A 14,821-nucleotide genomic window follows, 5' to 3' on the forward strand; every position below is an offset into this window, starting at 1 on the left:
GGCAATAGGTGTTTTGTTTGCTGTGTCTTGCGCTGCGCTGCACCCGGGAGCCCGCAAACCCCAGGAGGAGACTGGCATGCGGACCAGTTTTGCCTCGTTTGTGAGTGGACCGGCGAGGTAGTGGTGGCCGCCCTCGGGAAGTGTTCGTTGTTCGTTGCTCGTGGTAGTTGAACAGCTGGCCTTCAAGCGAGTTCTCCCTTTGTGTTTGTCTTCTTTGTCTTCTTTGTGCAACCGTATCTCGGCTTTTGTGGTGTGTCGTCTCAGGCCCGTGGTCCTCCGTGTATCTCTTTCCTTGCTGGCTGCGTGGGGCTGCGCTTGTTTAGGAGAGTCTTCTGAGGGGCCGTACCTGACATGGGTAGGTCTTCCCTTGCCTCGGTTTTTGAGTGTGTAGTGGAGCCCCCTGAGTAGAGCCCCTGCCCCCGGTGGTGTTTTCTCTTTGTTTTTGTTTTGGTGGTCAAGAGGAACGAGAGCGCTCGACTAGGCAGGCCAGGCGAAGTGGCGCCTCTCGTGCGGCTCTCGCTTAGTTCGGTTCGCAGTCTTCTGCGCCGCTGCGATGTCTAGCCAGGGGCTGGGAGAGTGTCCCGGTTGGCGTGAGTGAGGGAATGAGGCGCGCGCGGAGGAACAGACGGACGTAGAGCCGCACGCCCGTCCCTGCGCTGTGTTTCGGCTCGATCAGGGCCCCCGGTGCTCGTCCTTTCTTGGGCGAGCCGCCTACAGTGTAACACCCCATCAACACCAGCTGCATGAAACAGTGACAGGCAAAGCAGTAGCAAGCAAAAATAGCTGTAAAGTTGCAAGTAACAACAAAACTGTAACAGGACACAGTAAGAAAACGATAACATAAGAAAGACTGAAACAGTAAGAGAGTAGTAAGAATTAGAAGCAAAGCAGTAGCAGTGCATCCGTACACCTTATACACCGAACAAAGTACATGGTACCTGCTCTGACAGCGGCTTCATGGATTGACCCCCTACCTGCTCTGACAGCCAACCAACATGAGCACGTGCATGTGCATGTGCACGTGCCGACTGCGGGCGAGAAGGCGAGGGCAACGGCGTGAAGGCGACGGTGAGGATGAGAAGGCGACGGTGAGGACAAGAAGGCGGCGGTGAAGGCGAGAAGGCGGCGGGGACGGCGAGACGGCGGCGGTGATGGCGAGAAGGCGACGGTGACGGCGAGAAGGCGAGGGCGCGGGCGAGAAGGCGAGGGCGCGGGCGAGAAGGCGAGGGTGGCGGTGAGAAGGCGACGGTCCCGGTCGTAGGAATGGCCCCTTGGGAAGTTTCACTGGCGGGCGGAAAGCAGACCTCTGTCGAAGACCTGCTCGATACTGCGCAGTAGATTTACAGCTCGCTGTACGGCAGCAACTCACCATAGCGAGTCCATTGGACACAACTAAGCCCGCTTGGACGAGGACGTGTCATCCATCCGTTGTATTTCCTTGTGTTAGCTACGTTCGTGATGGGGAATAGGGCAATACCCGTCCATAATAATCAGCAGCAGATGCAAGATTTCTTTGGCGTTGTCGTGGGTGATGAGTGGCCACGGGCAGATCTGTGTAGTAATTAGCTGTAGGTATTACAGCGAGCCCCCAACCCCCAGGGAATCAATACCCCAGGGTAGGGCCAGGTAGTAATTAGTCGTTTGGTTTACCCACCATCGTCCTGTTGCCCTCCGGATGTTGAGCTGATGAGGTGGGTTTGGCCGGTGTCCACATGGTGATGTCGTAGCGCTGAGCCGTTCATGAACCTCTCATATCTCTTTCGCCTTTTACTAAAGAGATCAGCGAGTACGGCTCACAAGAGGCGCATATCCCCATTATTTGCAAGGCTTTTGCCTTCACCCAATCAAATGAATGCAACAAATAGCTTGGTATTCAAACTGGTGCTCCATGGTCAATCGTCCGCCCGCGTATTAGATGAACCGTCCCTTGTCATTGCATAGTCGGCTGAGTGCGATGTCTGAACGGTGTTGTGTACGAACAGAACAATTCGGGTCGCTGTCTGATCCATGCACCGCTTTACATACAGCTTCAGATCGTCAACCTGCAACCCCCCGTCGTCAGCCCCACATTCACCACTCGTGGTCTGCCCGCCTGCATACGACCTCTCGCTAACCAGGAAATGAGAACGCGGGAAAGGCAAAAGAAGGGACAACGCGGGCCGCTACTAACAGGACCGAGCAACGTGTGCGCGGGTTTTTACCAGAGCGGCCCGCATGTGAATCTGTGAAGCTGCTCATGTCAACCACAATATTATCGGTATCACACAGCACAGTCAGCGGGAAATCATTTTTAACAACAGCACAAGCAACACCAGCGTCTGTGAGCCGTGCCTTTTTCGGGCTTTGTAGGGGGGCGCCGTGCTGGCTTGTCATCCCCCCCGCGGCAATAGGTGTTTTGTTTGCTGTGTCTTGCGCTGCGCTGCACCCGGGAGCCCGCAAACCCCAGGAGGAGACTGGCATGCGGACCAGTTTTGCCTCGTTTGTGAGTGGACCGGCGAGGTAGTGGTGGCCGCCCTCGGGAAGTGTTCGTTGTTCGTTGCTCGTGGTAGTTGAACAGCTGGCCTTGAAGGACCAGTGTGCGAGTTCTCGCTTTGTGTTTGTCTTCTTTGTGCAACCGTATCTCGGCTTTTGTGGTGTGTCGTCTCAGGCCCGTGGTCCTCCGTGTATCTCTTTCCTTGCTGGCTGCGTGGAGCTGCGCTTGTTTAGGAGAGTCTTCTGAGGGGCCCGTACCTGAACTTGGCGGCATTCGCGGCCATACCCGTCGCTTTGCAGTAGGCTTCGAGTAGCCCCAGAAGGCATTCTGCTCTATCGTGCCCTGTCGCTACCAGTGACACATCATCAACGAAAAGGAGGTTAGTGTGTTCACCGCCCGCCAGGCTAACACTCTGCTCACGAAGGGTGCTCCATCGGCTAGGGAGGCATACACGGCAATTAGCATCGTGAGCATCAATATAATGAGCGAATACCTCTATGAAGAGTCCAAAAAGGGTTACGCTAAGGGGGCACCCTTGCTTAACACCACGCCCCACCGTGGATTCAGGTCCCAACTTATTTCCTAATTTGACCCGAAACTTCACGTCAGCATAGCTAGCCTTTAAAGAATCGAGGATGCGCCCGTGTAGCCCATACGACATGAGGAAATCCCAAAGTGTCTGATGGTCAACGGAGTCGAACGCCTTACTAAAGTCAATTTGCATGATAATAAGCGGCCTGGCTCCGGCCACATTGTGCTTCGAGATAAGATGCCTTTAACAAGTGATGCTCGGTGCCAAAACCATGCCTACATCCAGCCTGTCTAGCGGCACGTTGCCTCACAGTAATTTAATCGCCTCCCTATGATATTGGCGTAAAGCTTGCACAGGGGACCCCCAACTGCGATTCCCCGGTAATTGTCACAGCAGGACACGTCCCCTTTTCAAGAGAGTTGGAATGTAAGGACGTTAGGCCCATTGGCCGCTCGTCCGAATCGAGTATTCTCTAACTAACGCCAAAGGCGCCTCTTGCACGATAGGGCCTTATGACACTTGGGTCCAACTCAGTTAAAATACTGATCTTTACCTAAAAACGGTATTCTTCAATACCACCAAGTTGTGGACTTCTAACTTCTTGAGTTAGTTACTATATGACGCAGGACCCTACAGGGACCAAGCTTCGTTACATTGTAATGTAATGTTACAGAGTGGGAGGCTTCTGGGCCGCTTTATCATATTGTCAGTTCTACGATTTATCATCTCATAGCACCGTCCACCACTACCACACTATACTTCGCCATACGAACTGTAAGTCCAAGGCGGCGGGTCCAGCCGTCTAGGACCCCTCCTCATCCATTCACCCGAACAACCGAAGAGACGGAGGGTTCGGCAATCGCCACCAATCTAGCGTGCGAATCTGGTCCATAAACTGCGACCTCAACTTCACATCTCAGCAGCTAGCCATAATCTCGCGCTCCCGACTAATTCGAGGGTCTCCCCAGGAATCGAACCCAGGACCCTAAATCGCGAATCGCAGTAGTGTCAACCCAGACCAGACGTTACATTGACTGTGCGGCCCTATGGCATAAAACGAGGGGTAACCCCCCTTAAGCACAACCCAGGGGTTAGGGGTAGAGGTAAGGGTAGGGGTAAGTGGTTACCCATGTGGCTATGTACGAAGGGAGGTGGGTAACCTAACCCCGGGGTAGGGGTAACCCCTTACCAAGGGGTAACAAAGGGGTCGGGGTAATATTGTACTGAGGGGTAACAGACAGGGTAACCAGTGTTTACAATTGTTCCTTGTCCGTATGCCAGGCCATATGCTGGTGTCAATGGATTGTAAGCATGTCCCTGTCCAACCTGCCTACACATGCTATCACAGCTGTCTCATCCATCTATGTGAGCACGTATGCCTATTTCGCCTGTCTATGTGTGCATACGTATGTGCATGCCTCTCTATACACTTCCATCCATGCATATGCCTGTATCGAGCTCACATGTCTACACATACAAACGTACATGTTCACCAAACACTTTGAGTGTACAATTGTAAAGATTGCCGTATTAATACTGCACGGGAGCTTAATGCCCTCAAAGCGGGAACAAACGCTAAAACTGAATACATACATAGTTCTAAATCTTCTACTAAAATTTTCCTGCAGCGTTAGAGGCCTTTAATTAATATTGGCGAACGATGCTTCCCGAGCTACCGGGATACTGTAGGTTCAACATGTACATGTAACATGTACATTTACAGAAATGTACTAAAATGAATTTACGAAGTGCGCAGCAAATAAGATGGGTAGCCTGTAGGCCCATGTCCATAGTCCAGGGCAACGGATGGGGTTACCCTGGGGCCGTGTTACCCCTCCTGCTGGGTAGGAACTTACAAGGGGGTTACCAATGGGCTACGGGGGGTTGAAGGTGGGTAACCGATGGGTAATCCACGGGTTACCGACCCAATCAGTGCCTTAGGGCGGTAATAACTTGCATTTCCTGGGCCCTCTCCTTATAAATATTTACACGGATCAACACGCATGGATTGGAAGGGGTGCTGCGAGATGAAGAGGCATTTTTGGCCTTGTCGGGAAAAGTGACAAACATTCACACGTTTTTTTCTCTACAGAGCTCCGTTTGTCATGACCGATTTGCAAACCCAAACTGCCATGATCCGACTCGCGAATCCCGGGAATCGGCAACCTTGATGATTTCCTCAGCACTTTCGGCCCAGGCCCTCAGTTGATAGGCTTGCTTAGACGCCCTGCAGGTGTCCAACGGAAACCGACCCCGTGGCGGGGACGGAAATCGCAACTACGGTGCAGAGCAACATCCAAATTATGGCTGCTAATATGCGCAGTCCGTACGGTCCATGGAATAGCACCTGTTCCCGCGCTGTTGCTGCGCTTTGGAATGACACTCCAAAGGGTCTTTTGGTGAGACGACTCAACGCAAGGGCAGAAGCTCCTGGTAAAGATCTATAGAAGTAGATGCTCTCCTCAATAAATGCATATTTGCTGACACTGAATTTTTGGTGTACATCTCTGCCTTATTCCCGGGCAACTGCGTGAGATTGATATTATGCAGTAGTGGTGGACGAACATAAGGATTCAATATGATCAAACAAGGGTTAAACCTTTAGATTTGTGCTATCTTCACATTTGTGGAGAGCTGGAATGTACAGCAGTGCTCGGTCGCTGCCACACACTTTAAAGTGCATGTCGTACATTGGAAAGTTCCTTAAGGGTGAGGCCTCAAGCATAACTGTGTACGTAAATATAATATTTTAGTTCTTGGAGTTGAGGTGAGCGAACAGTTTTCTCTGCATTTATCAGGGCACAATGGCCGCTATGCAGACGACTAGCTTCCTGGGCAACCGCACCGCTTTCAAGGTGGGCCCTCGAGGCAGTCAAAAGCTTATCCTTTCTATTGAAGGTCTTTCACGGGAGTTTGTTGTGTCCTGTACTTTCTTGCGGCACTGAACGTTACCATCTTCCGCTCACTCCAATGAGTAGTCGCTGCTCGGCCCCAATTACCAGTCGCTTTCGCTTGCTACTCATGTATCGTGAGAGCGCAGATGGGGCTTTTCCTCCGTCTTCACGCTAGTGCTGCAGTCATTCTAGCGATGGAGGATCTTTTCCTTGGCGCACTGAATCGACATCCGCATATCATGTCACCTGGACGGTCTGTGCCCAATGATGGTAATGCGGTTTGCTGGGCACGACAAGATTTGTCCCTTCCCAACACAATCGCAGTCGGCGGTGCGCGGCTCTGTGTCGCGGCAGAGCCGTGTGTCGGTGAACGCTATCTTCACCAAGACCAAGGCTCCTGCCAAGGCGGCCTACGTGTGCCTGGACTGCGGGTATCTCTACGATGAGTCGACGCCATTCGAGCAGGTCAAGAGCTACTCGTGCCCCGTTTGCGGTGCCCCTAAGCGCCGGTAAGCTTATACGTCAATACACAACATAGTAGCATGACGAGAAATTAGGGTCCGCATTAATTGCATAACGTATTGGCGTCTACGCGGGCCGTGCAGCGACCGCTGGCGTATTTAAAAGCGTGCGGATGCCTCCTTTCAGCCAGGTGTCTGTGTCTTCCATTAACCGAGGAGATTTCATACCTTGTGATGGTGAATATTTTCCGACGAGCTTTCATCTGGGATATTGACCTAGCCATCGTTATGATTACCATCTACTCTTATCCGCACGCAGGTTTAAGGAGCTCAAGAACAACTCGCTGCGCAATAACGACCCCAAGTCCATGGTTGCCCGCAAGGAGAAGCTTCGCGATCAAATTGTGGCGGAGGGTGGCAACCCGGATGAGTAAGTTGTTTCCTAGGATGACTGCAGTGACTCGTGTGTTGGGGACGTGTGTTGCAGCCCCCTGTGTGTCCACTGCGCAATGAACATCTTTGAAAGGGCATAGATGTGTGGCACATGTATCCTGGCTATGCGGCACGGCGCGGTGTGCCTCTCAGAATACCGCGTCATGCGGTCTTGAATGCAGCGCAAAAAGAAAGAAGCTTGTGCGGCCGAGTTCTTGGTGCACTTGTAATGGAACCGACATGATGTCGTACAGGTTGAAAATCCTGTGCCTACCCTTCCTTTCCAGGGGCCAGAACGAGTTCCTCATTGCCACGGGGGCCGCCATCGTCGCCACCCTCGGTCTGCTGGCTTACCTCACACAGCAGTAAAGAGAGAGGGAATTGGAACAGAGGGTGATACCATGCGCCGGCATTCGTCTTATCCAAGTCCCGAGCTGCCCAGTGGGAGCTGATGCTGCGCATTAAGCTTAGGACTCGGATGCTACTGATTCCGGCAAAGCGTACCCACAGAGGGAGGGGTAATTAGGCGTTTTATGAGCTTACGATCAAGTGGAACTGCAATTGCGTGCTTTCCTCGAGTGCTGTATCAAGGGTTGTTTGTGTAAAGGAACGAGGAATGAGAGGGTGAGAGCGAGAGCGAATGAGATGAACTCGCGAGAGTGGAGTAATTCAGAATGTTGGAAACTGGACGTGGAGGGTTTTGACTTCAGTATGCTGCATCGCATATTTGTAGCTTTGCTAAATAATTTAGCATGCTTGGATGGAGCAGGAGGTGTTTTTGGTGCATTCAGAGCGACTTCAGAGAGATATTTCTGGCCACAGGTTACACGGTGTGTAGTGTTGGTGTTCGACGGTGACGATGCTGGACATCAGGGTAACGTCGAGTTGGCTGCCACAAAAGAGTAATATCTGTAACCAGAATGTGACACATCCCACCGTATTATCTGTTCCGTCCGTCCGTGGTGACGGAATAATGTTCACCGCGGAACAAGCGAACAGCTACCTTCGGGTAAATGAATTCGACGTTTGCACTGCTCTAAAGGGGCGGGGTTCTTGGGACTGTGTGATCGACAGCTCATCATTAACAGTGTAAAAACGTGTGAATAGAGGGGAAAGTTGCACAGACCCGCACTCCCCGCGCCTGGCGCGTTCCGCTCTGGCTCCAGCATGTTAGGATCAGACATCGGCAAACGCTCCGCGATGTTCGGTTCGTACCGAAACTCCCGAAAACAGAAAGGAGGCTTTCGAAGCCGTCCGAAATATCATCGTATGCCGTGTACGAAAGGTGTTATGCGGCCCGAAGGGCCGCCCGACGACTTAAGTCCGCGGTCAAAATGTTTCAGAATGTCAAACTTTTGCAAAAATCACATTTTGGGGCGGGGCCCCAGCGTGAAGCGCCCAGGGGCCCCCGCCTTGTAGGATTGCCCATGGCCGTGTGGCCGTGTGTAACGGACCAAACATAATATCTCGCCCAGCTGAAACGCGTAATTGCAAGGTATCTCGCCTGTAACCAACAAAAACTTGTATGAGCACAAACAAGTTTGACTGCCTCCATTGACCGAGGTCAAAGTCACATCAACGCCTCTCGGGCTAAATTTAATCTCAAAAGGTGCCGTGTATCTCATAATTGAATTCTGAGATGACGGCGTATGATAACTCCAACACCCAGCTTACGTTACCATTTGCCCGCACGGGCATTCCGACTTGCCACCAGCAGGTCGACAAATTTGCTTTCATTTCTCTATGAAATACGCAAGCTGCTAGCTTGTAGATTTACTTGGACAAGGCTCGGGGCCTCCGAGGACTTGCAGTGTGCCGCGGCGGAGAAGCCGCTCGCGCTTCGGGGATAAACATCGCAGGCAGCACCGGAAAGTGCTGAGAGCTTGGGGGAAGTGTGTCGAGCTAGGCTTTGAGGGGGGGGGCCAAGGGCGTGTGAGCAGGCGCCCGAATGGGCAGGTCAATGCCTGAAGGGGCGCCGTAGGCAGGGAACGAGCCGAAACTTGACCAGGTCTGCGGAATCTTTTAGTATTCGGGAGCCCCTTTGCGGAAAGGCTGCGGAAACTGCGGAAAGCTGCGAAAACTATAAAAGAATATGTAACGATGTTTTTTAGCTCTTCTCAGTGTGGTGATGACATGGACAGTCTGAAACCAGCTTGTGGCAGTGCGGTTCTGTCCGGTGGGATCTAGAATCTGGTGGATTCCAATCTTGCTCGAAGGTAGAGCCATCTAAACGTATTACTGGGGGTGGCGGGGGCCAAGCGATCAACTATTGTGTACCCACACCCTTGACGGTGTTCACCCTGCCCCCTTCAGAAAGGCGAGCACGTTTCCAGTGGCGACGGCAGCCCTTGCAGGTTGCGTAGCAGTTCTTTCTTTTGTCGTAAGGACCTCTATCAAAATGTTTCCAAACGTCGTCAACGGGCCTTCCACCCTTCTTCTGAGCAGAAACCCAGTCAATCTCTATGACTTTGGCAGCCCCCAGGTCGGGGCCAGTTGTTGCTGACATTTGACTTTAATCTAATAACTCCATAGTGTAAAACGCAGTCTTTAAATGGCAAACGCATGCCTGGAATCTGTTTTTGACTTTCCGCCGTACACCAAACGCGGAAATGCGGATTCTCTTTCCGCACTTCCGCCAATCTGGGCTTCGCTGCGGAAAGCGTGACGAAACCTATTTCCGCAGGTTTCCGTTTCCGCAGGTTTCCGTATCGGCTCGTTCCCTGGCCGTAGGCAGTGCGTACGGTGCTGTACGGCGCTGTTTTCCGTGTGTGTTTGGGCTGCGGCACCGGGCCGCAAAGCCAACAGGCTGAAGACTGGCAAGCTGCGATTGTGTCTGCTGAGCATTGAGCAGCCGGCCTGGACCACGGACTTGGCGGCCGAGCCCCTGCCATATGCCGGTAACGGCACCTCAGACGCATACGCTTACGCCCAAGCACGGGGCTGTCGGTGGCAGGTCGCGGACCTCCAGACTATGTGTAACGGCCAATGACTCTTAGCCGTGTCTGCTAGGTTCCAGAGAGACACCGTCTCTTCAACAGGTTATGAGCCCCGGCTTCCTGCCTCCCGCGCCCTGACAAACATACCTTCCACAGCATCAGCACTGCTGCAACAAACACAGCTCCCACCACGTTGACACTACCCATCAATTGTCACACGTGCCACCCTAGCTACCGGCCTGTACGGATGCAGGGCCCCCCGCCTTTTTCCGGTTTCGAAGAAGCCGGATAACGCGGCCTTGTAACAGAATTGTACTGGAAGATAGAAACAGACCCGTTCCCGAAACAAAAAATACCCCGTTTGCCGATGTCTGGTTAGGATGATTGTGGTGGCTAATCGTCGCTTAATTGGATCTTGGTAACGAACCGAAGCTCTCGCGAACTATCTACCTCCTTCCCTCAAAGCCCAATCGGAAGAGAGCATGGCACCCTGCCAACAATTTCGATATTTAATTTGCCAGTTTAGGTAACATTAGGCATCCAACGCCGACGTGAAACCTCATTTTCATTGCATCGGCAACTGCTCACTGTACCTAATAAAAAGAGCGTCTTCCTATGATGGCCCTCAATTTTCAATTCCGCTCCGGAGCGGCACGTCGAGCTGGGCCGAGCGGACGTCCTTTCGACTGCAGTGCGGAGCGCTGCGTGATTGCACAAGCAGCTTCTCGGGCAGATGGATTGCCCAGCAAACAGCGATATACATGGTCGTCTTGGGAAGTCTCGCCATCGGTCCAAGTAAGTTTTGTCGCCTCCGGGATCTTCATCGGGACAACTTGCCAAGGATACGTAGTAAGGCGTTACCAGGTTGGCATAGTGCCAAGTGCTTGAGGTCCCACTTGTGGAAAAGGATGGACCAAAACGATGCAACACAGGCAAGTGCCTGCCATGTCGTGGGCATGCATGCTGGCAGAGTTCTCACCCTCACCCCAGCAATTACCCCACAGGGCCTTCACCACCCTGCTTCCACATATAAACACTGGGACTAGCCTCAAGGGACCACCGGCCTTCACGTGTGCGCATCCACACGGGGGCGGACACGGGAGTGTGTGTGTGTGTGTGTGTGTGTGTGTGTGTGCAGGGGGGAAACAGGGGCGCGGAGGGCAGTGGCCCACCCAGCCGGAGGGCCCAACTCGAGGTCGGCAAGGCGAAAGCCAAGTTTCTCTCGGACCCTCCTGAATGTATTGAGTGAATTGCGAATTGCAAGCGACGACATTTAATTTGTTACATTTTGCGGTGTATGGTTGTGCCCCCCGCTCCACCCCTGCCTCGCTATCCCAGCAGCCAACTCGCCTAGTTGCGCGCCGTGAGGGTGCCGCGGGCCCTTTCCGAGCCGCCGCCGCCGCCTCCTTCCGCCAGCTGCCTCGTGGCCGGGGTCCTGGCCTCGTGTGTGGTTCCGGAGCCTCTGCGGGCCCCTCGTCCGCCTCCTGCTTTGAGGAGCTGTCCGCGGGCCAGCAGCGCAAGTACATCATGATCAGCGGAAAAGTGCGTTTGGGGGGTGTAGTGTGAATGTGGTGTGGTGTGATTGTGGAGTGAATGTGGTGTGGTGTGAATGTGTGCGAATGTGGTGTGGTGTGGTGCGGTGTGGTGCGGTGTGGTGTGGTGTGGTGTGGTGTGTTGTGAATATGTTGCGGTGCGGTGTGGTAGGGGTACGCTTGGGAAGGTGTGCACCCCGCCAGCTAAGTGCATGAGCCCACCCAGGGGGCCCCAATCGACCCCGGGGCGCAAACCCTCAGCGCCGCGGCGCCAGTGAATGCGGCGTCAGCAGCAGCAGTGCGAGGGAGCAGCAGCTGGGTCGGGTAGAGGGGCGTGGGCAGGAATGAGAGCGGGTAGTACTGGGGGGTGGGGGTGGGGGTGGAACGGAGCACTGCGGGTGGGTGGGTTTAGCTCCCTGTCTTGCCTCCCAGCACCTCCCGGGGCTACCCCACTGTGATGGGGCCGTGTCATCGTGACTGCCGCTGTGGCTGCTGTAACTGTGGCTATGGTACACTGGCTTGCCCGGGGGAGAGATGGGGGGGGATGACGGTTGAATGATCCCCCGCTTCCTCCGCAACCACCCCGCTCGTCCGCTCCTCCCTCCCTCCTCACCCCCCGCTCCCCACCCCGCAGGGCGGTGTTGGCAAGACCAGTCTGTCCGCCTCCCTAGCTGTCAAGTTGGCATCAGCGGGCCACACGACCCTGGTGGTGTCCACTGACCCGGCGCACTCACTCAGCGATTCCCTAGCGCAGGTGAGAGAGGGTTGAGGGGGAGGGGGTTGAGGGGGAGGGGGTTGAGGGGGAGGGGGTTGAGGGGGAGGAGGTTGAGGGGGAGGAGGTTGAGGGGGAGGGGGTTGAGGGGAAGAAAGGGGAGGGGGAGGGGAGGGTGGGACAAGTCGGGTGTCGGCTTCCTCGAAGCCGGAACAAGGGCGGGGGGCCCCTGCATCCGTACAGGCCGGTAGCTAGGGTAGTGTCAACGTGGTGGGAGCTGTGCTTGTTGCAGCAGTGCTGATGCTGTGGAAGGTATGTTTGTCAGGGCGCGGGAGGCAGGAAGCCGGGGCTCATAACCTGTTGAAGAGACGGTGTCTCTCTGGAACCTAGCAGACACGGCTAAGAGTCATTGGCCGTTACACATAGTCGGGAGGTCCGCGACCTGCCACCGACAGCCCCGTGCTTGGGCGTAAGCGTATGCGTCTGAGGTGCCGTTACCGGCATATGGCAGGGGCTCGGCCGCCAAGTCCGTGGTCCAGGCCGGCTGCTCAATGCTCAGCAGACACAATCGCAGCTTGCCAGTCTTCAGCCTGTTGGCTTTGCGGCCCGGTGCCGCAGCCCAAACACACACGGAAAACAGCGCCGTACAGCACCGTACGCACTGCCTACGGCGCCCCTTCAGGCATTGACCTGCCCATTCGGGCGCCTGCTCACACGCCCTTGGCCCCCCCCCTCAAAGCCTAGCTCGACACACTTCCCCCAAGCTCTCAGCACTTTCCGGTGCTGCCTGCGATGTTTATCCCCGAAGCGCGAGCGGCTTCTCCGCCGCGGCACACTGCAAGTCCTCGGAGGCCCCGAGCCTTGGCCAAGTAAATCTACAAGCTAGCAGCTTGCGTATTTCATAGAGAAATGAAAACAAATTTGTCGACCTGCTGGTGGCAAGTCGGAATGCCCGTGCGGGCAAATGGTAACGTAAGCTGGGTGTTGGAGTTATCATACGCCGTCATCTCAGAATTCAATTATGAGATACACGGCACCTTTTGAGATTAAATTTAGCCCGAGAGGCGTTGATGTGACTTTCAGTGACCTCAGTCAATGGAGGCAGCCAAACTTGTTTGTGCTCATACGATGCTTGTTGGCTACAGGCTCGGATGTGTACAACTCCGGATGTCGGCATCCCCCCCCACCGGGGGTGTGTTTCCTCACAACACCTTGCCTGCCGGGCTTTGCTGCCCCTCCCCCGCACAACCCCTTTCCCCCTCGGTGACCTCCTGGTGCACCGCTTGCATGAGCCAGCAGGTCATCCGTGTGTACTCCCTTCCCCCCCGTTTTCCCCCCCCCCCTCCAGGACGTGAGTGGCGGCAAGCCGGTGCTGCTGCAGGGCACGGACCTGCCGCTGTGGGGGCTGGAGATTGATCCGGAGGAGGCCAAGAGGGAGTTCTTCGAGGGGGCGGGAGGGGGGGAGGGGGGCCCGGAGGGGGGGGGAGCCAGTGCGGCGGCGCAGGTGAGGTGGTTTGGGTGGGAGGGCTGGGAGCGGGTGTGTTGGGGGGTTGCAGGAGGATGGGAGGGGTGGAGGCGGTATTGGTTCTATCGAGGGAGAACCCGGAAGGAAAGGGTAGTGGGGGGTGGTGGGGGATGGGGTTGGCGGAGCACCAGGTCCACCTTATCCCACCACACGTTGGCTTGCCGCTGCGGCCTAGGCAGCTGGCGGGTGTGTGTGCTGGGGTGGAGTGGGGTGGGGTGGCGGACAGAAGACTTGGCGAGGGACATAGTACCCGCGCTACCCCCTACAGCCTGTTAGTTTCCGTATGGCCCCCTCCCCCTCCCCTCCACCGCTGCCCCCTCATCGCCGCCACCGCCACCGCCACCACCATCTTCCCGTGTTCCCGTGCTGTGCGACGTGCTGAGCGGTGTGTCACCGGTTGCGATTGGTGGTTCGCGAGTGGGTCGCGATTTACAACACCGGGGCCACAAACGGACGTTGACAGACAGACGGACGGACGTGTTCCGGCTCTGACCTGGACTGGACTGACGCCGTAATCTGGATCCGGATCTGGATTTGGACCTCGCTTCTGCGTCTATTTGTATGTTCTTGTCCCCCACCTCCTTTCCCAACCAGATGGGAGGTAAACTGTGTGTTCCTCACCCTTTATCCACATGCATGTGTGTACGGCATCCCTCATGTACGGCAGGTTGGTGACTTCATGAACCGAATGGGACTGGGCTTTGTACTTGAGCAGCTGGCGGTGAGTGTGTGCGTGTGTGTGTAGGGTTTTAGGGTTTAAACCCTAAACCCTAAATACCTGAGGGTGAGTCATGTGGGGGAAGGGGAGGGGGAGGTAATTAGGTTCACAAAAGTGACCGCGGAGAGGGAAATGGGCAGGAGGTATGCGGGGGAAGGGAGGGGCACGAAAGCAGGGGTAGGGGGGACGTGGTAGGCGATGGGCAGGAGGTATGCTTGCTATCCGTTGCTCTTCTTCCTGCTGCTGATGCTGCTGCTTTCAGACGTTGCCCCTCCCTCCCCCTCCCCCCCGCCAACCCCCCCTCCACCCCCCTGGCCTTCAGGACCTCAAGCTGGGGGAGCTGCTCAACACCCCCCCTCCCGGACTGGACGAGGCGGTGGCGGTGGCCAAGGTGATGTTGGTAGACTAGCGGGCGGTGGGAGGGAGGTGGGGAGTGTGAGGAAGGTGGGGTGGGGAAGGGAGGTGGGGTGGGGAAGGGAGGTGGGGTTGTAATGGAAAATGAAGATGAAATGAAGATCTAAACAATGATATTGAAGCAACGTAATGCAACTGGTGTTCTGTCAGTGAAGGTTAAGGATGGGGAATGGTTGAGGGTTGTCCTCCGGG

General features: G+C 55.2%; 2 protein-coding genes across 2 annotated transcripts in view; one reads left to right on the plus strand and one right to left on the minus strand.

Annotated features, from left to right (window-relative positions):
* The window catches only part of VOLCADRAFT_100597 (uncharacterized protein), a gene marked incomplete at both ends in the record, with an annotated part of 17,119 nt that extends 15,736 nt beyond the window's left edge, over positions 1 to 1,383 (minus strand). Inside the window, 2 exons of the mRNA XM_002959155.1 lie at positions 975 to 1,028; positions 1,370 to 1,383. Of these exons, the coding sequence (XP_002959201.1) occupies positions 975 to 1,028; positions 1,370 to 1,383 (68 nt within the window). The remainder of the gene's footprint in view (positions 1 to 974; positions 1,029 to 1,369) is intronic.
* Positions 1,384 to 4,874: 3,491 nt separating this feature from the next.
* Positions 4,875 to 7,897, plus strand: VOLCADRAFT_108517 (uncharacterized protein; the record flags this gene model as incomplete). Its single annotated transcript, XM_002959148.1, has 5 exons — positions 4,875 to 4,895; positions 5,825 to 5,860; positions 6,224 to 6,408; positions 6,680 to 6,790; positions 7,080 to 7,897. The coding sequence occupies 5 exons, from the start codon at positions 4,875 to 4,877 to the stop codon at positions 7,159 to 7,161; spliced, it is 435 nt and encodes a 144-aa protein (XP_002959194.1). The 3' UTR covers positions 7,162 to 7,897.
* Positions 7,898 to 14,821: the final 6,924 nt, after the last annotated feature.

This window comes from Volvox carteri (genome assembly GCF_000143455.1).
Source record: "Volvox carteri f. nagariensis unplaced genomic scaffold VOLCAscaffold_129, whole genome shotgun sequence".
Classification (NCBI taxonomy): Eukaryota; Viridiplantae; Chlorophyta; class Chlorophyceae; order Chlamydomonadales; family Volvocaceae; genus Volvox; species Volvox carteri.